This window comes from Pogoniulus pusillus, chromosome 39 (assembly GCF_015220805.1).
Source record: "Pogoniulus pusillus isolate bPogPus1 chromosome 39, bPogPus1.pri, whole genome shotgun sequence".
In the NCBI taxonomy this organism is placed as follows: domain Eukaryota; kingdom Metazoa; phylum Chordata; class Aves; order Piciformes; family Lybiidae; genus Pogoniulus; species Pogoniulus pusillus.
Genome location: NC_087302.1, coordinates 1889849 through 1917500, shown reverse-complemented (window position 1 = coordinate 1917500; position 27652 = coordinate 1889849). Strand labels below are relative to the sequence as shown.

At 59.5% G+C, this 27652-nt stretch overlaps 1 protein-coding gene across 1 annotated transcript in view; it reads left to right on the top strand.

Annotated features, from left to right (window-relative positions):
- The window catches only part of MYBPH (myosin binding protein H), a 40221-nt gene that overhangs the window by 8925 nt on the left and 3644 nt on the right, over positions 1–27652 (top strand). Inside the window, exons 4-9 of the mRNA XM_064173627.1 lie at positions 14746–14834; positions 18973–19168; positions 20507–20646; positions 21718–21877; positions 25781–25917; positions 27313–27499. Of these exons, the coding sequence (XP_064029697.1) occupies positions 14746–14834; positions 18973–19168; positions 20507–20646; positions 21718–21877; positions 25781–25917; positions 27313–27499 (909 nt within the window). The remainder of the gene's footprint in view (positions 1–14745; positions 14835–18972; positions 19169–20506; positions 20647–21717; positions 21878–25780; positions 25918–27312; positions 27500–27652) is intronic.

The window sequence follows — 27652 nt, the reverse complement described above, 5'->3', positions numbered from 1 at the left end:
CAGCTCCTGGGCTGAGGCAGCTTCCTGAGCCTGAGACACTGATCTTGCAGATGGTGAAGGGCTCAAAAAGCAGAGCAGCATCTCCCCAGTGCTGCTCCAGAGCTCATGGGCTGAGGGACTGGGATGGTTTGGGACTTACCTGCCCCTCCCCCTGCTCTTATGGAATCTGCCAGGCTAGGCTCAGCTGGCTGGGAGCAAAGGGATGAAGCTTCCTATCCCCAGCTGAGCACAAGACACAAGCAGAGAGTTGCAATATGCCCCCAGCAGCTCCAGCTCCAGGCAGAAACAGACAAGTTAAAGGCAGCACAGAGACACAACTCCCCTGCCAGCAGTCAGAGTCCCCAGGAGGGGCTCCCAACCACCCTTCCACCTTCTTCCCACCCCTCTGCCTTACCCCAGAGTCTGCCTTATGTGCAGGGTGAGCTGGGAGGATCAGCAAGGGGGGTGGAAACAGATAATTTGGGTTACACAGCCAAAGCCCTGGAAGAAAAAGAGCTCAGGCACCACCTCTGATGGACAGAGACTCTCAGAGCCTCTCACTCTGTCTTACCTATGCTTGTGTCCCTGCCAGCCTGTGTAGGCAGTAGCCCTCAGCATTGTTCTCTTGTCACAGCCTAGAGTCTAATTTTCCTCATTAAAATGTTCCAGTTAGCCTCAAACCAGCACAGGGGCAAGAGGCTGGGGCCAGGCTCTGCTCAGTGGTGCCCAGGGACAGCACAAGGAGCAGTGGGCACAAACTGAAACCCAGGAGGTTCTACCTGAGCAGGAGGAGAAAGTTCTTTGGTGCAAGGGTGCTTGAGGCCTGGAGCAGGCTGCCCAGACAAGCTCTGCCCTGCCTCCTGCCCAGGCTGCTGAAGGCAAAGGGCTGCCAGCATGGCACTGAGTGGGGCTTGGCTCTGCAGCAGCTGGTGCCAGGGCTGCTTGGTCACCAGCAGGCCAAGCCAGGCTCTCCTGCACCACTACTGAGGCCATAGCTGGAGTCCTGGGTCCACTTCTGGGCTCCCCAGCTGCAGAGAGAGGGCAGTGCTGGAGAGAATGCAGAGGAGGCTGAGAAGCTGCTGAGGGGCCTGGAGCAGCCCTGAGGAGCAAAGGCTGAGAGCCTGTAGGAGAGCAGCCCCAGAGGGCAGCTGAGCAGTGCTCTGCAAGAGCTGAAGGGTGGGGGGCAGGAGGCTGGGGCCAGGCTCTGCTCAGTGGTGCCCAGGGACAGGACAAGGGGCAGTGGGCACAGACTGGCACCCAGGAGGCTCTACCTGAACAGGAGGAGAAACCTGTGTGGTGTGAGGGTGCTGGAGCCTGGAGCAGGCTGCCCAGAGAGGTTGTGGAGTGTTCTCTGCAGAGCTTCCAGCCCCCCCTGTGGCACTGTGCCCCTGGGCAAGCTGCTGTGGGTGCCCTGCTGGCACAGGGGGGGTTGGACTGGATGCTCTCCAGAGCTCCCTCCCAACCCCATCCCTTCTGAGAGTCTGGGACTTGTGCTCTTCACCAGGAGGAGCCTGGGAGCCTGGCCAGAGCCCCTGCACTGCAGTCATGTCCCCGGGAGGGTTTGCTCCTGTCCCTGCCATGCCTCTTCTGCTCCAGCCCCCCCCCGCCCCTGGGCAAGCTGCTGCGGGTGCCCTGCTGGAGCAAGCAGGCTTGGACGATGCCCTGAGCTCCCTTCCCCGCACCCTGCGAGCTTCCCATGGCACTGCAGGAGGGCAGAAGCCTGGCAGGAGGCAGGCTCAGGCTCAGCCCAGCCCTGCCGCCCGGCTGCAGCCCTGCCGAGCCTCTCACCCCCCCCCGGCGCTGCTGGTTCAGCTGCGGCAGGCTGGGGGCAGGAGCGCAGCAACCACGCCAAGTTGCGGCGCTGCTGCCAGGGCTCACATCGCTGCCCCCGGCCGCTGCCAGGCTCGGCAGGGCTCACATCGCTGCCCCCGGCCGCTGCCAGGCTCGGCAGGGCTCACATCGCTGCCCCCGGTCGCTGCCAGGCTCGGCAGGGCTCACATCGCTGCCCCCGGCCGCTGCCAGGCTCGGCCCCGCGGGCGGCGGCAGCGCTGAGCGCTGAGCTGCTCTGCCACAGGCACTGCCTCCTGCGCCTCCTGCTCCCTCCGCAGGGCATCCTCCAGGCGGCAGTTCCCTCGCAGCTCAGGCACCTCACTGCATGTCCCAGCTGAGGCTCCTCACTGCATGTCCCAGCCCCAGGCACCTCACTGCATGTCCCAGCCCAGGCACCTCACTGCATGTCCCAGCCCAGGCACCTCACTGCATGTCCCAGCCCAGGCACCTCACTGCATGTCCCAGCCCAGGCACCTCACTGCATGTCCCAGCCCCAGGCACCTCACTGCATGTCCCAGCCAGGCACCTCACTGCATGTCCCAGCCCAGGCACCTCACTGCATGTCCCAGCTGAGGCTCCTCACTGCATGTCCCAGCTGAGGCTCCTCACTGCATGTCCCAGCCCTGACACCTCACTACATGTCCCAGCCCTGACACCTCACTGCATGTCACAGCCCTGACACCTCACTGCATGTCCCAGCCCTGACACCTCACTGCATGTCCCAGCCCAGGCACCTCACTGCATGTCCCAGCCCAGGCACCTCACTGCATGTCCCAGCCCAGGCACCTCACTGCATGTCCCAGCCCCAGGCACCTCACTGCATGTCCCAGCCCAGGCACCTCACTGCATGTCCCAGCCCAGGCACCTCACTGCATGTCCCAGCCCCAGGCACCTCACTGCATGTCCCAGCCCAGGCACCTCACTGCATGTCCCAGCCCAGGCACCTCACTGCATGTCCCAGCCCAGGCACCTCACTGCATGTCCCAGCCCAGGCACCTCACTGCATGTCCCAGCTGAGGCTCCTCACTGCATGTCCCAGCTGAGGCTCCTCACTGCATGTCCCAGCCCTGACACCTCACTACATGTCCCAGCCCTGACACCTCACTGCATGTTCCAGCCCTGACACCTCACTGCATGTCCCAGCCCTGACACCTCACTGCATGTCCCAGCCCAGGCACCTCACTGCATGTCCCAGCCCAGGCACCTCACTGCATGTCCCAGCCCAGGCACCTCACTGCATGTCCCAGCCCCAGGCACCTCACTGCATGTCCCAGCCCAGACACCTCACTGCATGTCCCAGCCCAGGCTCCTCACTGCATGTCCCAGCCCAGACACCTCACTGCATGTCCCAGCTCAGGCACCTCACTGCATGTCCCAGCCCAGACACCTCACTGCATGTCCCAGCTCAGGCACCTCACTGCATGTCCCAGCCCAGACACCTCACTTCATGTCCCAGCCCTGGCACCTCACTGCATGTCCCAGCCCTGACACCTCACTGCATGTCCCAGCCCTGACACCTCACTGCATGTCCCAGCCCCAGGCACCTCACTGCATGTCCCAGCCCCAGGCACCTCACTGCATGTCCCAGCCCAGGCACCTCACTGCATGTCCCAGCTGAGGCTCCTCACTGCATGTCCCAACTCAGACACCTCACTGCATGTCCCAGCCCTGACACCTCACTGCATGTCCCAGCCCAGGCACCTCACTGCATGTCCCAGCCCAGGCACCTCACTGCATGTCCCAGCTGAGGCTCCTCACTGCATGTCCCAGCCCAGGCTCCTCACTGCATGTCCCAGCTCAGGCTCCTCACTGCATGTCCCAGCTCAGGCTCCTCACTGCATGTCCCAGCCCTGACACCTCACTGCATGTCTCAGCCCTGACACCTCACTGCATGTCCCAGCCCAGACACCTCACTTCATGTCCCAGCTCAGGCTCCTCACTACATGTCCCAGCCCTGACACCTCACTGCATGTCCCAACTCAGACACCTCACTGCATGTCCCAGCCCAGGCTCCTCACTGCATGTCCCAGCCCAGACACCTCACTGCATGTCCCAGCCCAGGCACCTCACTGCATGTCCCAGCTGAGGCTCCTCACTGCATGTCCCAGCTGAGGCTCCTCACTGCATGTCCCAGCCCTGACACCTCACTACATGTCCCAGCCCTGACACCTCACTGCATGTCTCAGCCCTGACACCTCACTGCATGTCCCAGCCCTGACACCTCACTGCATGTCCCAGCCCAGGCACCTCACTGCATGTCCCAGCCCAGACACCTCACTGCATGTCCCAGCCCAGGCACCTCACTGCATGTCCCAGTCCCAGGCACCTCACTGCATGTCCCAGCCCAGGCACCTCACTGCATGTCCCAGCCCAGGCACCTCACTGCATGTCCCAGCTGAGGCTCCTCACTGCATGTCCCAGCTGAGGCTCCTCACTGCATGTCCCAGCTCAGGCTCCTCACTGCATGTCCCAACTCAGACACCTCACTGCATGTCCCAGCCCAGGCTCCTCACTGCATGTCCCAGCCCAGACACCTCACTGCATGTCCCAGCTCAGGCTCCTCACTGCATGTCCCAGCCCAGGCACCTCACTGCATGTCCCAGCCCTGACACCTCACTGCATGTCCCAGCCCAGGCTCCTCACTGCATGTCCCAGCTCAGGCTCCTCACTGCATGTCCCAGCCCTGACACCTCACTGCATGTCCCAGCTCAGGCACCTCACTGCATGTCCCAGCCCAGACACCTCACTGCATGTCCCAGCCCAGGCTCCTCACTGCATGTCCCAGCCCAGACACCTCACTGCATGTCCCAGCTCAGGCACCTCACTGCATGTCCCAGCCCAGACACCTCACTTCATGTCCCAGCCCTGGCACCTCACTGCATGTCCCAGCCCTGACACCTCACTGCATGTCCCAGCCCTGACACCTCACTGCATGTCCCAGCCCCAGGCACCTCACTGCATGTCCCAGCCCCAGGCACCTCACTGCATGTCCCAGCCCAGGCACCTCACTGCATGTCCCAGCTGCGGCTCCTCACTGCATGTCCCAGCTCAGACACCTCACTGCATGTCCCAGCCCTGACACCTCACTGCATGTCCCAGCCCAGGCACCTCACTGCATGTCCCAGCCCAGGCACCTCACTGCATGTCCCAGCTCAGGCACCTCACTACATGTCCCAGCCCAGGCACCTCACTGCATGTCCCAGCCCTGACACCTCACTTCATGTCCCAGCTCAGGCTCCTCACTACATGTCCCAGCCCTGACACCTCACTGCATGTCCCAACTCAGACACCTCACTGCATGTCCCAGCCCAGGCTCCTCACTGCATGTCCCAGCTCAGGCTCCTCACTGCATGTCCCAGCCCAGACACCTCACTGCATGTCCCAGCTCAGGCTCCTCACTGCATGTCCCAGCCCTGACACCTCACTGCATGTCCCAGCCCAGGCACCTCACTGCATGTCCCAGCTCAGGCTCCTCACTGCATGTCCCAGCCCTGACACCTCACTGCATGTCCCAGCTCAGGCACCTCACTGCATGTCCCAGCCCAGGCTCCTCACTGCATGTCCCAGCTCAGACACCTCACTGCATGTCCCAGCCCAGACACCTCACTTCATGTCCCAGCCCTGGCACCTCACTGCATGTCCCAGCCCAGACACCTCACTGCATGTCCCAGCTCAGGCACCTCACTGCATGTCCCAGCCCAGGCACCTCACTGCATGTCCCAACTCAGACACCTCACTGCATGTCCCAGCTCAGGCACCTCACTGCATGTCCCAGCTCAGACACCTCACTGCATGTCCCAGCCCAGGCACCTCACTGCATGTCCCAGCTCAGGCTCCTCACTGCATGTCCCAGCTCAGACACCTCACTGCATGTCCCAGCCCTGACACCTCACTGCATATCCCAGCTCAGACACCTCACTGCATGTCCCAACTCAGACACCTCACTGCATGTCCCAGCCCTGACACCTCACTTCATGTCCCAGCTCAGGCACCTCACTGCATGTCCCAGCCCTGACACCTCACTGCATGTCTCAGCCCTGACACCTCACTTCATGTCCCAGCTCAGGCTCCTCACTGCATGTCCCAGCCCAGGCTCCTCACTGCATGTCCCAGCCCCAGGCACCTCACTGCATGTCCCAGCCCAGGCACCTCACTGCATGTCCCAGCTGAGGCTCCTCACTGCATGTCCCAGCTGAGACTCCTCACTGCATGTCCCAGCCCTGACACCTCACTGCATGTCCCAGCCCAGACACCTCACTGCATGTCCCAGCCCAGGCACCTCACTGCATGTCCCAGCCCAGTCACCTCACTGCATGTCCCAGCCCAGGCACCTCACTGCATGTCCCAGCTGAGGCTCCTCACTGCATGTCCCAGCTGAGGCTCCTCACTGCATGTCCCAGCTCAGGCTCCTCACTGCATGTCCCAGCTCAGGCTCCTCACTACATGTCCCAGCCCTGACACCTCACTGCATGTCCCAGCCCTGACACCTCACTGCATGTCCCAGCCCTGACACCTCACTGCATGTCCCAGCTCAGGCTCCTCACTGCATGTCCCAGCCCTGACACCTCACTGCATGTCCCAGCTCAGACACCTCACTGCATGTCCCAGCCCAGGCTCCTCACTGCATGTCCCAGCCCAGACACCTCACTGCATGTCCCAGCCCAGGCACCTCACTGCATGTCCCAGCCCTGACACCTCACTGCATGTCCCAGCCCAGGCACCTCACTGCATGTCCCAGCCCAGGCTCCTCACTGCATGTCCCAGCCCTGACACCTCACTGCATGTCCCAGCTCAGGCTCCTCACTGCATGTCCCAGCCCAGACACCTCACTGCATGTCCCAGCCCAGGCTCCTCACTGCATGTCCCAGCCCAGACACCTCACTGCATGTCCCAGCTCAGGCACCTCACTGCATGTCCCAGCCCAGACACCTCACTGCATGTCCCAGTCCTGGCACCTCACTGCATGTCCCAGCCCAGACACCTCACTGCATGTCCCAGCCCAGACACCTCACTGCATGTCCCAGCTCAGGCACCTCACTGCATGTCCCAGCTCAGGCTCCTCACTGCATGTCCCAGCTCAGACACCTCACTGCATGTCCCAGCTCAGACACCTCACTGCATGTCCCAGCCCTGACACCTCACTGCATATCCCAGCTCAGACACCTCACTGCATGTCCCAACTCAGACACCTCACTGCATGTCCCAGCCCTGACACCTCACTTCATGTCCCAGCTCAGGCACCTCACTGCATGTCCCAGCCCTGACACCTCACTGCATGTCTCAGCCCTGACACCTCACTTCATGTCCCAGCTCAGGCTCCTCACTACATGTCCCAGCCCTGACACCTCACTGCATGTCCCAACTCAGACACCTCACTGCATGTCCCAGCCCAGGCTCCTCACTGCATGTCCCAGCTCAGGCTCCTCACTGCATGTCCCAGCCCAGACACCTCACTGCATGTCCCAGCCCAGGCACCTCACTGCATGTCCCAGCCCTGACACCTCACTTCATGTCCCAGCTCAGGCACCTCACTGCATGTCCCAGCTCAGGCTCCTCACTGCATGTCCCAGCTCAGACACTTCACTTAATGTCCCAGCTCAGACACCTCACTGCATATTTCTGCTGCTGCAAAACAGAAAGAGCAACAGCAGCTTCTTCTCTGCCTCCCTGTCTCCCCTCTGCTTCTCTGTGTCCCCTCTGATTCTGTGTCCCCTCTGATTCTGTGTCCCCTCTCTCTCCCTATGTCTCCTCTTTTTCTCTGTGTCCCCTCTGATGTTCTGTGTCCCCTCTGCCTCCCTGTGTCCCCTTTGCTGCCCTATGTCCTCTTTGCTTCCCTGTTTCCTCTGCCTCCCTGTGTCGTTTGTTTCCACATGTCCTCTCTGCCTCCCTGTGTCCCCTCTGACTCTCTGCCCCCCTTCTGCCTCCCTGTGTCCCCTCTGACTCCGTGTCCCTTCTCCTTCCCTGTGTCCCCTCTGCCTCCCTGTGTCCCCTCTGACTCTCTGTCCCCCTTCTGCCTCCCTGTGTCCCTTCTCCTTCCCTGTGTCCCCTCCACCTCCCCGGGTCCCCTCCAGCAGTGCTGGTGTGTGCTGGGTGCCTGAGTGCCCTGTTCTCTGCCCCAGCTGTTGTTACCCTCTGGTCTCCACACTGCACCCAGGACCCCTCTTTGTCCCTCCCCCCAGGGTCATTTATAGCCTGCCCAAGGGTTTTAAATAGCAGCGGCGCAGACGGCTCGGGGCTGAGCGACAGCTGGGACGGGCGGCGCTGGGGAGCCGAGAGGGACAAGGAGAAGCCAGATGGAGATTGGGTGTGGGTGTGGAGCCTCTGCGGGGGAAATGCCATCCCAGCCCTGGCAGCAGCATGCCACCTGGGCCACTGAGCGCTGCCAGCCTCCGGCTGGGCAAGGCAGGCATGAGCTGGGGCTAAGCAGAGTGGTAGGGGTTGGAAGGGACCTCTGGAGGTCAGAGTCCAAACCTCTCCTTGCAGAGCAGGAGCAGCCAGGGCAGGGCATACAGGAACACACAGAGGATGTTGTTAGGAAGTTGTTGGCAGAGAGAGTGATTGGCACTGGAATGGGCTGCCCAGGGAGGTGGTGGAGTGGCTGTGGCTGGAGGGGTTGAAGCCAAGCCTGGCTGGGGCACTTAGTGCCATGGTCTGGTTGGTTGGGCAGGGCTGGGGATAGGTTGGGCTGGAGGAGCTTGGAGCTCTCTGCCAACCTGCCTGGTTCTCTGATTCTCTGATTCTCTGTGTTCCTCTGTGGCCTGTGTTAGATTGTACTGTCCTGCTCTGGCAGGGGGGTTGGGCTCCATGAGCTCCTTGGGTCCCTTCCAACCCCTAACATCCTCTCAGCCTTGTGATATCCAGGAGGGTTTGGAAGCTCTCCAGAGATGGAGACTGCACAACCTCTCTGGGCAGCCTGCTCCAGGGCTCTGTCACCCTCTCACCAGAGAAGTTCCTCCTCATGTTCAGCTGGAACTTGCTGTGTTCAAGTTTGTGCTCATTGCCTCCTGTCCTGTCCCTGGGCACCACTGAGCAGAATCTGGCCCCAGCTCCCTGACAGCCACCCTTAGACATTGGTAAGCATTGCTCAGATCCCCCTCAGCCTCCTCTCTTGCCCAGGCCAACCAGCCCCAGCTCTCAGCCTCTCCTCATGGGAGAGATGTCTCAGTCCCCTCAGCATCTCAGTGGCCCTGTGCTGGGCTCTCTCCAGCAGCTTGAGATGGAGGTGCACAGCTGGACACCACCTTCCAGATGTGGCCTCACCAGGGCAGAGCAGACAGGGAGGAGAACTCAACCTGCTGGCCACACCCCGGGATGCTGTTGGCCTTCTCGGCCAGGAGGGCTCATTGCTGGCTCATGGACATCCTGTTTACCACCAGGATTCCTAAGTCCCTTCCCCTGGAGCTGCTCTCCAGCAGGTCAGCCTCCACCCTGTGCTGATCTTCCCCATGAATTAACATTCCTCCTCCCTCCAGCTCAGCTTTCCCTGTCCCACTGAGACTGACGAGCCCAAATGGCAGCATCCCTGCCTGGATCCAGGAGGGAAGAGCAGCAGGAGCCGAGGAGGGACCACCCCAGCTGTCCCTGGGGCCAGCTGGGAGCTCAGGGCAGCTCCCAGCCCACCACTGGCCTCTCTGGCTCTCAGCTGTTGGGCCAGGGCTCAGACCCTGTTTAATTCTGGCCGTGCCCCCTCCCCACAGCTGAGCCCCAGCATGTCTAATGCGGGCAGGGGCAGGCAGCCCTCTGACCAGGGGCTCCTGTAACCCCCCCCCCCCCTTTCTCTCCTGAAGATCCCCAGGTGGCACCAGGCTGGTAGAGTTACAGGGCTGCTATTTTCACCCCGAGGAAGGAGACAGAAGCCTCCAGCAGCATTCTGCTCTGGGGCCTTTGCTTACCTCTGTTATGTTCCCTTGGGGACATTAGCCTGGGGTTTAAGCCTGGGGCTTTGCCAGCTCTGCTGTGAGTAACTGGGCACCACCTTGGGCTTTGGGTGGCCTGGAGCACATGAGCTGGGGGCTCTGGGGAGCCTTCCCCTTGTTGCAGGCTGGGTTGTGGGCCTCTGGTTGGTGAGCTGGGGGAGCAATGTCTCTTAGCTGGGAGATGCTGTCCTCTGCCTGGCTGCTGGCTGCAGTAGTGGGGGGAGGGGATGGACTGGATGAGCTTTGGAGGTCCCTTCCAACCCAGACCATCCTGTGGGTCTATCAGGCTATGCTTCCACCAGCCTGTGAGTCCCTGATTCCAGACAGCTGTGATCCTGTGATTCCATGAGTCTGTGACTCCATGGTTCCATGAATCTATGATCCTGTGATTCCATGAGTCTGTGGCTCCATGGTTCCATGAATCTGTGATCCTGTGATTCCATGAGTCTGTGGCTCCATGGTTCCAGGAATCTATGATCCTGTGATTCCATGAGTCTGTGGCTCCATGGTTCCAGGAATCTATGATCCTGTGATTCCATGAGTCTGTGGCTCCATGGTTCCAGGAATCTGTGATCCTGTGATTCCATGAGTCTGTGGCTCCATGGTTCCAGGAATCTATGATCCTGTGATTCCATGAGTCTGTGGCTCCATGGTTCCAGGAATCTATGATCCTGTGATTCCATGAGTCTGTGGCTCCATGGTTCCAGGAATCTATGATCCTGTGATTCCATGAGTCTGTGGCTCCATGGTTCCAGGAATCTATGATCCTGTGATTCCATGAGTCTGTGGCTCCATGGTTCCATGAATCTATGATCCAGTGATTCCATGAGTCTGTGGCTCCATGGTTCCATGAATCTATGATCCTGTGATTCCATGAGTCTGTGGCTCCATGGTTCCAGGAATCTATGATCCTGTGATTCCATGAGTCTGTGGCTCCATGGTTCCATGAATCTATGATCCTGTGATTCCATGAGTCTGTGGCTCCATGGTTCCAGGAATCTATGATCCTGTGATTCCATGACTCTCTGGATCTATGATCCTCTGATTCCACAATTCCATGAATCTAGAATTCTGTGACTCTGTGATTCCATGATCCTGATTCCATGATTCCACCAATCTATGATTCTATGATTCCATGATTATGATTCCAAGGTTCCACAATTCCATGATTCCATGGTACCATAATTCTGATTCCATGATTCTACCAATCTATGATTCTATGATTCCATGAGTCTATGAGTCCATGAATCTATGATTCCATTATTATGATCCCATGGTTCCATGAGTCTGATTCCATGATTCTGATTCCACAGTTCCATGATTCCATGAGTCCATGAGACTATGTTTCCATGTTTCCATGATTCCTTGGTTCCATGTTGCTATGTTTCCATGATTCCATGATGCTATGTTTCCATGGTTCCGTTAGTCCATGATTCCATGGTTCCATTAGTCCATGATTCTGTGTTTCCATGTTTCCATGATTCTATGAGTCCATGAATCCATGATTCTATGATGCTATGTTTCCATGGTTCCATGAGTCCATGATTCCATGATGCTGTGTTTCCATGGTTCTGTTAGTCCATGATTCCATGAGTCCACGATGCTATGTTTCCATGGTTCCATGAGTCCATGATGCTATGTTTCCATGGTTCCATGAGTTCATGATGCTATGTTTCCATGATTCCATGGTTCCATGATGCTATGTTTCCATGGTTCCATGGTTCCATGATGCTATGTTTCCATGGTTCCATAATGCTATGTTTCCATGATTCCATGGTTCCATGATGCTATGTTTCCATGGTTCCATAATGCTATGTTTCCATGATTCCATGGTTCCATGATGCTATGTTTCCATGGTTCCATGAGTTCATGATGCTATGTTTCCATGGTTCCATAATGCTATGTTTCCATGATTCCATGAGTCCATGATGCTATGTTTCCATGGTTCCATGGTTCCATGGTTCCATGATGCTATGTTTCCATGGTTCCATGAGTCCATGATTCCATGTTTCCATGAATCCATGATTCTATGATGCTATGTTTCCATGGTTCCATGAGTCCATGATTCCATGGTTCCATGATGCTATGTTTCCATGGTTCCATGGTTCCATGATTCCATGGTTCCATGATGCTATGATTCCATGGTTCCATGAGTCCATGATTCCATGGTTCCATGATGCTATGTTTCCATGGTTCTGTTAGTCCATGATTCCATGGTTCCATGATGCTATGTTTCCATGTTTCCATGTTTCCATGATGCTATGTTTCCATGATTCCATGGTTCCATGATGCTATGTTTCCATGGTTCTGTTAGTCCATGATTCCATGGTTCCATGATGCTATGTTTCCATGTTTCCATGTTTCCATGATGCTATGTTTCCATGATTCCATGGTTCCATGGTTCCATGAGCCCATGAATCAATGATTCCATGGTTCCATGATTCTGATTCCATGGTTCCATGATGCTGTGTTTCCATGGTTCCATGAGTCCATGAATCAATGATTCCATGGTTCCATGATGCTGTGTTTCCATGGTTCCATGAGTCCTTGACTCCACAACTCCATGATTCCATGACTCCATGGTTCCATGATCCCATGTTTCCATGATCCCATGTTTCCATGACTCCACGATCCCATGGCTCCATGCAGGCTGTGCTGTGGCTCTTCTGGCCATGGCCACGTTGGTTGCCAGGGGCTGGGGATCAATGCTGATCTCTTCCCCCAGGCCACAAGCCCCAGGCTGAGAGGACCTCAGCTTGCACCAGGGGAGGTTCAGGTCGGACAGGAGGAGCAATTCCTTGCCCACAGGGGCCATGGGACCCTGGCCCAGGCTGCCCAGGGTGGTGCTGGAGTCAGCAGCCCTGGAGGTGGTTAAAAGCTGTTGGGGTGAGGAGCTTGGGGCCATGTTCTGACAGCTGCCTGCAGGGAGGGCTTGGCTGGTGGTGGGGCTGGAGGAGCTGAAGGCCTTTTGCAGCCAGGTTTTGCTGTGCTTGGGCTGGTGCTGCTAAGCTGGTGGCATGGCACCCCAAGGGTGGCTGTGGTTTTGGGGTGCAGGTGATGGGGTGACCTGCCAGGGCCTGCAGGGACACAAGCACTGGCCAGGAGATGCTTGGAAGGAGGTTGGAGTGAGGTGGGGTTGGGCAGAAGGAGAGGAAATGCCCTGAGCTTGTGCCAGGGGAGGGTTGGGTTGGAGAGGAGGAAAAGTTTCTTTGCTGGAGCAGTGGTCAGGGATGGGCAGAGGCTGCCCAGGGAGGTGCTGGTGGAGTGCCCATGGCTGGAGGTGTGCAAGAAAGCTGTGCCCATGGCACCTGGGGCCAGGGTTTGGTGGCCAGGGGAGGTTGTGCAGAAGGTTGGACTGGAGGATCTCGGAGGGCTTTGCCAGCCCAAACCATTCCATGGCTCTGGGTGCCCATGTTTGCAGGTGGGGGGGGCTGATGGTCAAGGGCAGGGGTGTGTGGGGTGGGTCAGGCAGCTGGGGGCTGTGCTCCCTGCCCCATGGCACGGGTGGGCTGCTGTGCCCGCTGGGGGCTGTGTTCCCTGCCCCATGGCACTGGTGGGATGTTGTGCCCCATGGCATGGGTGGGTGGCTGTGCCTGCTGCTGGGGGCTGTGTTCCCTGCCCCATGGCACTGGTGGGAGGCTGTGCCTGCTGGGGGCTGTGTTCCCTGCCCCATGGCATGGGTGGGAGGCTGTGCCCGCTGTGGGCTGTGTTCCCTGCCCCATGGCACGGGTGGGAGGCTGTGCCTGCTGGGGGCTGTGCTCCCTGCCCCAGGGCACGGGTGGGAGGTTGTGTCTGCTGGGGGCTGTGTTCCCTGCCCCAGGGCACGGGTGGGAGGCTGTGCCCGCTGGGGGCTGTGCTCCCTGCCCCATGGCACGGGTGGGAGGTTGTGTCTGCTGGGGGCTGTGCTCCCTGCCCCATGGCACGGGTGGGAGGTTGTGTCTGCTGGGGGCTGTGCTCCCTGCCCCAGGGCATGGGTGGGTGGCTGTGCCCGCTGGGGGCTGTGCTCCCTGCCCCATGGCATGGGTGGGAGGCTGTGCCCGCTGGGGGCTGTGCTCCCTGCCCCAGGGCATGGGTGGGAGGCTGTGCCAGTTGGGGGCTGTGCTCCCTGCCCCATGGCACGGGTGGGTGGCTGTGCCAGCTGGGGGCTGTGCTCCCTGCCCCATGGCACGGGTGGGTGGCTGTGCCAGCTGGGGGCTGTGCTCCCTGCCCCATGGCACTGGTGGGTGGCTGTGCCCGCTGGGGGCTGTGTTCCCTGCCCCATGGCACTGGTGGGAGGCTCTGCCCGCTGGGGGCTGTGCTCCCTGCCCCATGGCATGGGTGGGTGGCTGTGCCCGCTGGGGGCTGTGTTCCCTGCCCCATGGCATGGGTGGGAGGCTGTGCCTGCTGGGGGCTGTGTTCCCTGCCCCATGGCATGGGTGGGAGGCTGTGCCCGCTGTGGGCTGTGTTCCCTGCCCCAGGGCACGGGTGGGTGGCTGTGCCCGCTGGGGGCTGTGCTCCCTGCCCCACGGCACTGGTGGGAGGCTGTGCCCACTGGGGGCTGTGCTCCCTGCCCCATGGCACGGGTGGGTGGCTGTGCCCCACGACACGGGTGGGTGGCTGTGCCAGCTGGGGGCTGTGTTCCCTGCCCCATGGCACGGGTGGGAGGCTGTGCCCGCTGGGGTCTGTGTTCCCTGCCCCATGGCATGGGTGGGTGGCTGTGCCCCACGGCACTGGTGGAAGGCTGTGCCCGCTGGGGTCTGTGTTCCCTGCCCCACGGCACGGGTGGGAGGCTGTGCCCGCTGGGGGCTGTGTTCCCTGCCCCATGGCACGGGTGGGAGGCTGTGCCCGCTGGGGTCTTTGTTCCCTGCCTCACGGCACTGGTGGGAGGCTGAGCCCGCTGGGGGCTGTGCTCCCTGCCCCACGGCACGGGTGGGAGGCTGTGCCCGCTGGGGGCTGTGCTCCCTGCCCCAGGGCACGGGTGGGAGGCTGTGCCCGCTGGGGCCTGTGCCCCCTGCCCCACCTGCTGCCTGTCTCCCCGCAGAGCTGCCCAAGATCCGCCTCCCGCGGCACCTGCGGCAGACCTACGTCCGGCGCGTTGGGGATGCTGTCAACTTGATGATTCCCTTCCAGGTGGGTGCACACTCTGGGATTCGATCCCCTCGAGGCTTTTCACTGCTGCTTAGCTTCTCGAGTGGCTTTTCCCAGCCCCCCTTAGCATGCCCAGGGCCACCCAAGGGTTGGTTTGCCCTGAGCCCTCTCTGCCTCCTGGAGACTCCCACAGATGCTGTGGGAGTCTCTCTCCTCTCCCTGCCTAGCTCCCATTTTTCCCCTGCTGTGCCTTTATTGCTGCTGTAGGCAATGGGACCACCCTCAGCCCCCAAGCCCTGTTCAGCTGAAGCTCCTGCCTGAGTCTGGCAGGGCTCTGGCTGCATGCTACAGGACCCCACAGCACAGCAGTGGAGAGCCTTTGGAGCAGGGCTGGGGGCAGTGAATGATGCTGACACTGATGGTGCAAGCCAAAGATCCTCTCCTCAGCTGACCTGTGGCACTGTCTGAGGTGTCACTGATGGCATCTAGGATGGAGAAAGGCAGCCCTGAAACCTGCTGCCCAAGCAGAGAGAAGCAAGGGGTAGAAAACTGTCCCTGAGCTGAGGGACATGTCATAGAGCCACAGAATCAGTCAGGGCTGGAAGGGACCACAAGGAGCAGCCAGTGCCAACCCCCTGCCATGCCCAGGGACACCCTACCCTAGAGCAGGCTGCACACAGCCTCAGCCAGCCTGGCCTCAAACACCTCCAGCCATGGGGCCTCAACCACCTCCCTGGGCAGCCCCTGCCAGGCTCTCACCACTCTCCTGCTCAGCAACTTCCTCCTCACCTCCAGCCTCACTCTCCCCACCTCCATCTTTGCTCCATTCTCCCCACTCCTGCCACTCCCTCACAGTCTCAAAAGTCCCTCCCAGCTTTTTGGGAGCCCCCTTCAGATCCTGGCAGGCCACAAGAAGGTCACCTGGGAGCCTCCTCTGCTGCAGCCTGCACAGCCCCAACTCTTTCAGGCTGTGCTCACAGCAGAGCTGCTGCAGCCTCTGAGCATCCTCCTGGCCCTGCTCTGGACACTCTCCAGCATCTCCACAGCCCTCTTGTCCCAGGGGCTCCAGAGCTGGATGCAGGACTCCAGGTGGGCTCTCAGCAGAGCAGAGCAGAGGGGCAGAATCCCCTCCCTGGCCCTGCTGGCCACACTGCTGCTGCTGCAGCCCAGGCTCTGCTTGGCTCTCTGGGCTGCAAGTGCACACTGCTGGCTCCTGCTGAGCTTCTCCTCCAGCAGCACCCCCAAGTGCCTCTCCTCAGGGCCCAGCCTGTCCCTGCTGTGTCTCCTGGCTGCTGCATGACCTGACCTGGCATGCTGAACTCAAGCCCATGCTGCCAGGCTGGAGCCTGGGCTTAGTGCCTGGGCCACAGGAGCACAGCTCTGCCTGCACAGCTCTGGGCTTGGCATGTCAGGAGTTTGGGGGCCCACAGAACAGGCTGGAATGGACCTCCCAAGGGTCACCTAGTTCAAGATCCTCCATTAGATCATCACTGGAGTGTGGTGGGTCAGGAACTTTCCCCTTCCCACTACTGGAATTTCCCAGCCCAGCTCAGGCAGTTGAAGTGTGCTGAAGCTCTGTTGCCAGCAAAGCTAAACTGCCAAGCAGAGAGACACAACAGCCCCAGGGGTTTGCAGTCAGACACCAACTAGCAGTGACCCAGAAAGCCAAACCCCCTCCTGGATGAAGGAGACTGCCCAGAAGGGGCTCAGAGCTGCCCTTTCTCTCTCTCTCCCTCTTCCTTCCCAGGCAGCCAAACCAAACCAGCAGCAGAGCTTAGCTGTTGTCTGTCAGCCAAGCTCAGTGGAGAGAGATTAGAGCAGAAGGAAGAGAACCAAAGGCAGCAGCATCCCAGAGCAGGGAGGGACAAATTATTTACAGTTTGCCTTTTTATCCTCCCCAGCAACCCACTGCAGGGTGGAGACTTCATCAGTGCCTTCTTTTCACAGCCACTGATCTCATTTCTGCCATTAAAGTACTCCACTTAGCCTCAAACCACAGGATCTCAAAGTTGAACCAGGTTGGAAGAGACCTCTGAGCCCATCGAGTGCAGCCTGTGCCCTGGCAGCTTCTGCCCAGCTGAGCCCTGGCACTGAGAGCCTCAGGCAGCCTCCTCTGAAACACCTCCAGCCATGGGCACTGCACCACCTCCCTGGGCAGCCCATTCCAGTGCCAATCACTCTCTCTGACAACAACTTCCTAACAACATCCAGCCTAGACCTGCCCTGGCACAGCTTGAGCCTCTGTCTCCTTCTTCTGTCCCTGGCTGCCTGGCAGCAGAGCCCAACCCCACCTGGCTACAGCCTCCCTGCAGGCAGCTGCAGGCAGCAATGAGCTCTGCCCTGAGCCTCCTCTGCTGCAGGCTGCACCCCCCCAGCTCCCTCAGCCTCTCCAAGCAGGGTCTGGGAAGATGCTGCTGCCTTGGTGCAGGTTCAGCCTGCCCTGATGCATCTCTTGGGACCTCAGGGGCGTCCTGGGAGCCACAGATCCATGGGGTCACAGAATGGGTTGGCTTGAAAAGGACCTTAAAGGTCATCCAGCTCCAGCCCTCTGCCATGGGCAGGGACAACTCCCACCAGCACAGCTTGCTCAAGGCCTCATCCAGCCTGGTCCTGAACACCTCCAGGGAAGGGGCAGCCACAGCCTCCCTGGGCAACCTGTGCCAGTGTCTGCCCACCCTCACTGGCAAGAATTTCTTCCTCATCTCCAGTCTCAATCTAATGCTTCAATCTGTTCCCTCTTGCCCTATGCCTGGAGCCCCCTGAGGGCTGCAGAGGGATGTGAGCACATCCAGAGCCAGCCCCAGGGACACTGCCAGCTGCCAGGAGCAGGGGAAGGGAGCTGGAGAAAAGCTTTGTGGGCTGAAATGCCTGGAGATGGGCAGTGATGGCTCTACAGGGTGGCCAGGAGGTGCCAGGGCTTCACCCCAGGCTGGCACTGAAACAAGAGAGTGCCTCAGGGATGTCCACCCAGTGGATGGCTGCAAGTGTGGGGAGCCTGGAGAAAAGAGGAGGCTGCAGGGAGACCTCAGAGCAGCTTCCAGTGCCTGCAGGGGCTGCAGGGGAGCTGGGGAGGGACTTTGGGAGTTGCAGAGTGTAACGAGGTCTCCCCTGAGCCTCCTCTTCTTCAGGCTGAACACCCCCAACACACTGCAGCCTGATGGCTTCCCACCCTGGGGCTGGCAGGGCTCAGCTCTTATTCAAACATGAGGAGGGATTTTTCCCCTGTGAGGGTGGCAGAGCCCTGGCACAGGCTGCCCAGGGGGGCTGGGGACTCTCCTGCTCTGGAGATGTTCAAAACCCTCCTGGATGTGCTCCTGTGGGATCAGGCACAGGAGACCTGCTCTGGCAGGGCTTGGAGTGGCTGAGCTCTGGAGGTCCCTTCTAGCCCCTGCCACTCTGTGCCTGTGACTTTTCTCCCCCGGGGACTGATGGATGGGAGAGGTCACAGCCAGGCCAGCACTGCCTGGCCAAAGCAGGGTGGCACTGCCTGGCCAAAGCAGAGTGGCACTGCCTGGCCAAAGCAGGGTGGCACTGCCTGGCCAAAGCAGAGTGGCACTGCCTGAGCAAAGCAGAGTGGCACTGCCTGAGCAAAGCAGGGTGGCACTGCCTGACCAAAGCAGAGTGGCACTGCCTGGCCAAAGCAGAGTGGCACTGCCTGAACAAAGCAGAGTGGCACTGCCTGGCCAAAGCAGAGTGGCACTGCCTGAGCAAAGCAGAGTGGCACTGCCTGAGCAAAGCAGAGTGGCACTGCCTGGCCAAAGCAGAGTGGCACTGCCTGAGCAAAGCAGGGTGGCACTGCCTGAACAAAGCAGAGTGGCACTGCCTGGCCAAAGCAGAGTGGCTGTACCTGGCCAAAGCAGGGTGGCACTGCCTGGCCAAAGCAGGGTGGCACTGCCTGGCCAAAGCAGGGTGGCACTGCCTGAACAAAGCAGGGTGGCACTGCCTGGCCAAAGCAGGGTGGCACTGCCTGAACAAAGCAGAGTGGCACTGCCTGGCCAAAGCAGAGTGGCTGTACCTGGCCAAAGCAGGGTGGCACTGCCCGACCAAAGCAGGTTTGGCTCTGCCTTACCCAAGCAGAGTGGCTCTGCCCGATCAAAGCAGGGTGGCTCTGCCCAGCCATCCTTCCCGGCACAACCCCTGGTGCCGCTCCTAAAGCTGCCTGTGTGGGGGATCGCTCCAGGGGAAACCACAGCCCGAGGTGAGCTGGAGCAAGGAGGGGCAGCCCCTGGACAGCAGCCGCATCAACATCCGCACCACGGAGCGCGACAGCATCTTCTACATCCGCAGCGCCCAGCGCTCCGACTCGGGCACCTACCAGCTGAGCGTCAGGATCGACGGGGCGGAGGACAAAGCCACCCTGGACCTCCGGGTGATAGGTGAGGATGGGCACAGCCGTCGGGACTGGCACTCGATTGGTGGGATGGGATTAGAACACCCCTTGGGATGTTCCATCCCTCGGAAGGGACGGACCGAGGCTGGCGGCAGGGCTAAAGGTTCAGCTTCGAGAGGGTTCTTTGCTGGGGTTAGGGAAGTGCTGATGGTGAGACTGGCACAGGGAGGTTGTGGAGCAGAGGATCACAGAAGGGGGTCACAGAAGGGGGTCCAGGAGAGCTGGGGAGGGAGTTTGGAGAAGGGTTGGGAGTGGCAGGATGAGGGAGAATGGATTTGAGGTGGGAGAGGGGAGAGGGAGAGGGGAGAGGAGGAAGGAAGTGTTGAGAGGGAGAGTGGGGAGAGACTGGCACAGGTTGGGGGTGGTGAGACACTGGCACAGGTTTGCCCAGGGAGGTGGTGGAGCACAGAAGCACCCAATGTGATCTTTGATCACATTGGGTGCTTCTGTGCTCCACCACCTCCCTGGAGGTGTTCAGGACCAGGCTGAATGAGTCCTTGAGCAACCTGTGCTGGTGAGAGGTGTCCCTGCCCATGGCAGAGGGGTTGGCACTGAATGATCTCTCAGGTCCCTTCCAACCCAGCCCATTCTATGGTTCCATGAGCCTAAGAAGGTGATTTCAAGATGTTTCAAGCCCAGGATGCCCAAAGCTCCAGCTTCACAGGGATGCTTCCCAATCAGATCCACAGCTTCAACTCCAAGATCCACACAGAACAGGAACAAAGCAGAGGAGAAGAGAAGGCTCCAGGCAGACCTGAGAGCAACCTTCCAGTAGCTGAAGGGGCTCCAGGAGAGCTGGGAAGGGATCTGTGACAAGAGCTGGGAGTGGCAGGATGAGGGACAATGGCTTTGAGCTGGGCAAGGGAAGGTTGAGAGTGGTGATGAGGAAGGAATTGTTGAGAGTGAAGGTGGGGAGAGACTGGCACAGGTTGAGGGTGGAGAGAGACTGGCACAGGTTGAGGGTAGTGAGACACTGGCACAGGTTTGCCCAGGGAGGTGCTCCACCACCTCCCTGGAGGTGCTCAGGACCAGGCTGGATGAATCCTTGAGCAGCCTGTGCTGGTGGGAGGTGTCTCTGCCCATGGCAGGAGGGTTGGAACTGGATGACCTTTGGGGTCCTTTCCAACCCAACCCATCCTATGGATCTCTGGAGGTGAGCTCCTCAGGTCAGGGATGCAGGGGTCCTACCAGCCCATGCCCACTGCAGCTTCTCCCTCCTTGTGTGCTGCAATGAGGTGAGAAGGGATTAAAAAGCAAGGTCAAGGCACAGGATGGGAGGCAGAGCAGATTCAGATGGCATCCTGTGAAGGGTTTTTGTTTGCAGAGCCACCAGGCCCACCTGAGAACCTGAAGCTGGTGGATGTGTGGGGCTTCAATGTGGCCCTGGAGTGGACCCCTCCAGCAGACAATGGCAACTCTGAGATCAAAGGCTACATAGTGCAGAAGTCAGACAAGAAGAGTGGGGTGAGTCTGGGCACTCCTAGTGCCAGGGATGCCCTGATGGGAGGGAGGGCAGCTGCTCACCCCTGCTTCCCTCCATCTTTTCCATCCTTTGGCCAGCTGGCCTGAAAACATCACTCTTTTGTGCTCCTGTGAGACCCCAACTGCAGCATTGCCTCCAGTTCTGGTGCCCCCAGCACAAGGAGGACCTGGAGATGCTGGGGAGGGTCCAGAGGAGGTCATGAAGATGAGCAGAGGGCTGGAGAAGCTCTGCTATGGGCACAGGCTGGGAGAGTTGGAGTTGTTGAGCCTGGAGAAGTGAAGACTCCAGGGAGACTTCAGAGCAACCTTCCAGTGCCTGAAGGGGCTGCAGGAGAGCTGAGGAGGGACTTTGGGCAAGGGTTGGGAGTGCCAGGAGAGGGCTGGGAAAGCTGGGAGAGGGGAGAGGGAGAGTGGAGGGGAGGAAGAAATTGCTGAGTGAGGGTGGGGAGAGACTGGCACAGGTTGAGAGTGGTGAGACACTGACACAGATTGAGGGTGGTGAGACACTGGCACAGGGTTGCCCAGGGTGGTTGTGGAGCACAGAAGCACAAAATGTGATCACTGAAGGGGATCCAGGAGGGCTGGGAAGGGACTTTGGATAAGGGTTGGGAGTAGCAGGATGAGGGACAATGACTTTGAGCTGCGAGAGGGGAGAGTGAGAGTGGAGGGGAGGAAGAAATTGCTGAGTGAGGGTGGTGAGACACTGGCACAGGTTGGGGGTGGTGAGACACTGGCACAGGTTGGGGGTGATGAAACACTGGCACAGGTTGGGGGTGGTGAGACACTGGCACAGGTTGAGGGTGCTGAGACACTGGCACAGGTTGGGGGTGGTGAGACACTGGCACAGGTTTGCCCAGGGAGGTGATGGAGCACAGAAGCACCCAATGTGATCTTCGATCACATTGGGTGCTTCTGTGCTCCACCACCTCCCTGGAGATGCCTAACCCCAGGCTGCATGACTCCTCCAGCAACCTGTGCTGGCATCAGGTATCCCTTTTCCCCCCTCCCCCCACGGACTGTGACTCTGATGCTTGCCCTTTCCCCTCCCCCTAGAAGTGGTTCACGGCTCTGGAGCGCTGCTCCCGCACCAGCTGCACCATCTCCGACCTCATCATCGGCAACACCTACTCCTTCCGCGTCTACGCCGAGAACGCCTGCGGGCTGAGCGAGAAGGCAGCCACGGCCATGGGGGTGGCTCACATCCAGAAGACAAGTGGGGGGGACAAAGCTCCCTGTCCCCGAGGGCTTTGGGGGGTGGTGGGAGAGAGGTGTCCCGCTCCATCTTTCGGGCTGGTGGCACTGCTGTGGTGATGCAGGGATGCAGAGATGCTGCTGTGGTGTTGTGGGGATGCAGCTGTGGTGTTGCCAGGATGTTGCTGTGGTGTTGTGGAGATGCAGCTGTGGTGTTGTGGGGTTGCAGCTGTGGTGTTTGTGGGGATGCTGTGGTGTTGTGGGGATGATGCTGTGGTGTTGTGGAGATGCTGCTGTGGTGTTTGTGGGGATGCTGCTGTGGTGTTGTGGGGATGATGCTGTGGTGTTTGTGGGGATGCTGCTGTGGTGTTGTGGGGATGATGCTGTGGCGTTTGTGGGGATGCTGCTGTGGTGTTGCCAGGATGATGCTGTGGTGTTGCAGAGGATGATGCTGTGGTGTTCGTGGGGATGCTGCTGTGGTGTTGCAGGGGATGCTGCTGTGGTGTTTGTGGGGATGCTGCTGTGGTGTTGTGGGGATGATGCTGTGGCGTTTGTGGGGATGCTGCTGTGGTGTTGCAGGGGATGCTGCTGTGGTGTTCGTGGGGATGCTGCTGTGGTGTTCGTGGGGATGCTGCTGTGGTGTTGTGGGGATGATGCTGTGGTGTTTGTGGGGATGCTGCTGTGGTGTTGTGGGGATGCTGCTGTGGTGTTGCAGAGGATGCTGCTGTGGTGTTCGTGGGGATGCTGCTGTGGTGTTGTGGGGATGCTGCTGTGGTGTTGCAGAGGATGATGCTGTGGTGTTTGTGGGGATGCTGCTGTGGTGTTGTGGGGATGATGCTGTGGCGTTTGTGGGGATGCTGCTGTGGTGTTGCAGGGGATGCTGCTGTGGTGTTCGTGGGGATGCTGCTGTGGTGTTCGTGGGGATGCTGCTGTGGTGTTGCAGGGGATGCTGCTGTGGTGTTCGTGGGGATGCTGCTGTGGTGTTGCAGGGGATGCTGCTGTGGTGTTCGTGGGGATGCTGCTGTGGTGTTCGTGGGGATGCTGCTGTGGTGTTGCAGAGGATGCTGCTGTGGTGTTCGTGGGGATGCTGCTGTGGTGTTGCAGAGGATGCTGCTGTGGTGTTCGTGGGGATGCTGCTGTGGTGTTCGTGGGGATGCTGCTGTGGTGTTTGTGGGGATGCTGCTGTGGTGTTCGTGGGGATGATGCTGTGGTGTTGTGGGGATGCTGCTGTGGTGTTCGTGGGGATGCAGATGTGGTGTTGCAGAGATGCTGCTGTGGTGTTGCAGGGGATGCTGCTGTGGTGTTGCAGGGGATGCTGCTGTGGTGTTCGTGGGGATGCAGCTGTGGTGTTTGTGGGGATGCTGCTGTGGTGTTGCAGAGATGCTGCTGTGGTGCTCGTGGGGATGCTGCTGTGGTGTTGCAGAGATGCAGCTGTGGTGTTTGTGGGGATGCTGCTGTGGTGTTCATGGGGATGCTGCTGTGGTGTTGCAGAGATGCTGCTGTGGTGTTTGTGGGGATGCTGCTGTGGTGTTCATGGGGATGCTGCTGTGGTGTTGCAGAGGATGATGCTGTGATGTTGCCAGGATGCTGCTGTAGTGTTGCAGGGGATGCAGCTGTGGTGTTGCCAGGATGCAGCTGTGGTGTTGCAGGGGATGCTGCTGTGGTGTTGTGGAGATGCAGCTGTGGTGTTTGTGGGGATGTAGCTGTGGTGTTTGTGGGGATGCTACTGTGGTGTTGCAGAGATGCTGCTGTGGTGTTGCAGAGATGCTGCTGTGGTGTTGCAGAGATGCTGCTGTGGTGTTTCAGGGGATGCTGCTGTGGTGTTTGTGGGGATGCTGCTGTGGTGTTGTAGAGATGCTGCTGTGGTGTTGCAGAGATGCTGCTGTGGTGTTTGTGGGGATGCTGCTGTGGTGTTGCAGAGATGCTGCTGTGGTGTTGCAGAGATGCTGCTGTGGTGTTGCAGAGATGCTGCTGTGGTGTTTCAGGGGATGCTGCTGTGGTGTTGCAGAGATGCTGCTGTGGTGTTTGTGGGGATGCTGCTGTGGTGTTGCAGAGATGCTGCTGTGGTGTTGCAGGGGATGCTGCTGTGGTGTTCGTGGGGATGCTGCTGTGGTGTTTGTGGGTATGCACCTGCAGTGTTGCAGAGGATGCTGCTGTGGTATTGCCAAGATGTTGCTGTGGTGTTTGTGGGGATGCAGCTGTGGTGTTGTGGGGTTGCAGCTGTGGTGTTTGTGGGGATGCAGCTGTACTGTTGCAGAGGATGATTCTGTGATGTTGCCAGGATGCTGCTGTAGTGTTGCAGGGGATGCTGCTGTAGTGGTGTGGGGATGCAACTGTGGTGTTGCAGAGATGCAGCTGTGGTGTTGAAGGAGATGCTGCTGTGGTGTTCCAGGCAGAGAGGGACATGGGGAATGCTGGTTGACAGCAGCTCAACATGAGGCAGCAGTGTGCCCAGGTGGGCCAAGAAGGCCAATGGCATCCTGGGCTGGCTCAGGAGCAGTGTGGGCAGCAGAACAAGGGAGGTTCTTGTGCCCCTCTGCTCAGACTGCTCAGGCCACCCCTGCAGTGCTGTGTCCAGTTCTGGGCTCCTCCATTGCAGAGAGCTGCTGAGGTGCTGGAAGGTGTTTGGAGAAGGGCAGCAAGGCTGGGGAGGGGCCTGGAGCACAGCCCTGTGAGGAGAGGCTGAGGGAGCTGGGGGGGTGCAGCCTGCAGCAGAGGAGGCTCAGGGCAGAGCTGATTGCTGCCTGCAGCTGCCTGCAGGGAGGCTGTAGCCAGGTGGGGTTGGGCTCTGCTGCCAGGCAGCCAGGGACAGAAGAAGGGGACAGAGGCTGAAGCTGTGCCAGGGCAGGTTGAGGCTGGATGTTATTAGGAAGTTGTTGGCAGAGAGTAATAGGCACTGGAATGGGCTGCCCAGGGAGGTGGTGGAGTGGCTGTGTCTGGAGGTGTTGCAGCCAAGCCTGGCTGGGGCACTTAGTGCCATGGTCTGGTTGGTTGGGCAGGGCTGGGGATAGGTTGGGCTGGAGCTTGGAGCTCTCTTCCAACCTGCCTGATTCTGTGATTCTGTGGTTCTATGAGGTCTGTAGATCCCAGATCCCAGGGTGTCAGGGGTTGGAAGGGACCCAAAGAGCTCATCCAGTCCAACCCCTCTGCCAGAGCAGCACCATCCAATCTAGCTCAGGTCACACAGGACCACATCCAGGCAGGCCTTGAAAGGCTCCAGAGGAGGAGACTCCACAACCTCTCTGGGGAGCCTGTGCCAGGGCTCTGGGACCCTTCCAGTAAAGATGTGAGGCTGTTAAATCCCCAAGGCAGAGGTCTAGGGGTCCCTTCTCCTCCTTCTGCACCTCCTTTTTCCCCTGGGCAAGGCTTGTGCCACCGTCAGCCCCCTGGGAAGGGCCAAAGCTTGGACATCTCTGGGGTGAGCTTGAAGCAGGAGTGGTGAGGAACAGCTCTGTCTTTGGCCAGCAGAGCAAGAGACCCCTGCAGGGGTCCACCCTGGGCCCAGACCACCCCCCCCAGCAGCACCCCCCCAGCCCCATTCTCTGCCCACCTGCTCCTATTCTGCTCCCTGGTAGCACACAGCTTGCTGGGGACCCTGCAGAGCTCTCCTCCAGCTCCTGTTTCTGCTGGAGGAGGAGATGTAGAGAGGCCTGGCCAGGACCTGCCATGCTCACAGCCTGCCCCATGGGGTTGCTTTGCAGACTGGCATCTCCCCTGTCCCTCCCTGGGCACTGGGCATGGTTGGGTGAGGAGGGGTCTATGGAGAGGGCTGCTCTGAGCTGCAGGCCAGGTCCTTGGGTCAGGCTGGTTGCTCTCTGTGGCATTCATGTGAGAGAGCAGAAGTGTTTTGGGGTACCTTGGGGTGACTCCCTGTGCTGCTGAGTGCAGGAGCTCTGCCTCAGCCTGGCCTTCATCCTTCTCCTAGAAACGACTTACCAGCCAGAGAAGATCCCCCAGAGGGACATGATGGAGCCTCCAAAGTTCACCCAGCCCCTGACAGACCGCACCACCACCCGGGGCTACAGCACACATCTCTTCTGCTCTGTCCGAGGCTTCCCCCAGGTCAGTGGCTCCTCCGTGGGCACCATCACCTCTGTGTGTGGGCAGCCACCTCCTGCACACTGCCTGCAGGTGCTGGGACATGGCTGGATGAGGCTAGGGGGCTGCAGATGCCCTCAGAATCATACTGGGGCAAGGCTGGGGTGAGATCCCATCTGGAGTACTGCATCCAGCTCTGGAGCCCCTGGGACAAGAGGGATGTGGAGGTGCTGGAAGGTGTCCAGAGAAGGGCCAGGAGGATGCCCTGTGAGGAGAGGCTGAGGGAGCTGGGGGGGTGCAGCCTGCAGCAGAGGAGGCTCAGGGCAGAGCTCATTGCTGCCTGCAGCTGCCTGCAGGGAGGCTGTAGCCAGGTGGAGTTGGGCTCTGCTGCCAGGCAGCCAGGGACAGAAGAAGGGGACAGAGGCTCAAGCTGTGCCAGGGCAGGTCTAGGCTGGATGTCGTTAGGAATTTGTTGTCAGAGAGAGTGATTGGCACTGGAATGGGCTGCCCAGGGAGGTGGTGCAGTGGCTGTGGCTGGAGGTGTTGCAGCCAAGCCTGGCTGGGGCACTTAGTGCCATGGTCTGGTTGGTTGGGCAGGGCTGGGTGCTAGGTTGGGCTGTTTGAGCTTGGAGCTCTCTTCCTACCTGCTTGGTTCTATGGTTCTGTGATGGTCAGAGGGCAGGAGCTGCTCTGCTGTGGGAAGACTGAGGCAGTTGGGGCTGTGCAGTCTGGAGAGGAGAAGGCTCCCAGGCGACCTTCTTGTGGCCATTCAGTATCTGAAGTGGGCTACAGGAAAGCTGGGGAGGGACTTTTTAGGCTGTCAGAGAGTGATAGGACTGGGGAGGATGGAACAAAGCTGGAAATGGGGAGAGTCAGAGTGGAGATGAGGAAGAAATTCTTCAGCATGAGGGTGGTGAGAGCCTGGAATGGGTTGCCCAGGGAGGTGGTGGAATCCTCATCCTTGGAGGTGCTTCAGGCCAGGCTGGCTGAGGCTGTGTGCAGCCTGCTTTAGTGTGAGGTGTCCCTGGGCATGGCAGGGGTTTGGAGCTGGCTGCTCCTTGTGCTCCCTTCCAGCCCTGACTGTTTCTATGGCTCTCTGATCCCTTGGGATGTTTCTGCATGGGAATGGCAGATTTGTTCTGCACTCAAACCATGTCCTGCTTCACTCTTCACTGTGGGGAGGGGAGGTATGGAGCAAGGCCTAAGGCTCAAGAATGAGAGATTCAGGTCTACAAACTACTTCTCTGGCTGTGACTCCCACAGCAGCTTCAGGCAGCGCCAAGGGCAAAGGCAAGAGGGAGGTGGCTCCATTTTTAGCGTGTGTGTTGGGGTGGGGGTGGGGGGAAGAGGGGGTTGGTTTGCTTTCTCCTGTCTCTCTCTTGCCTTTAAACGACCCAAATGAAGCCTGCTGCCTTCCAGCCCAAGATCATCTGGTTGAAGAATCAGATGGAGATCAGGGAAGACCCCAAGTACATCGCCATGATCGAGCAGGGCGTCTGCTCCCTGGAGATCCGCAAGCCCAGCCCCTTCGATGGGGGCATCTACACCTGCAAGGCTGTCAACCCCCTGGGGGAGGCCTCAGTGGACTGCAGACTGGATGTGAAAGGTAAAGTTGGCTGAGGAGCTGGAGGAGAAGCTCTCAGTGCTTTGCCTTTCTTTCTTCCAGGGCGCTGGGAGCTTGTTCCAGATCTGTGTGGATCTTGGAGCAGGGGGAGCTGAAGGGCACTGAGCTGCTGAGGGGCACTGAGCAGCTGAAGGG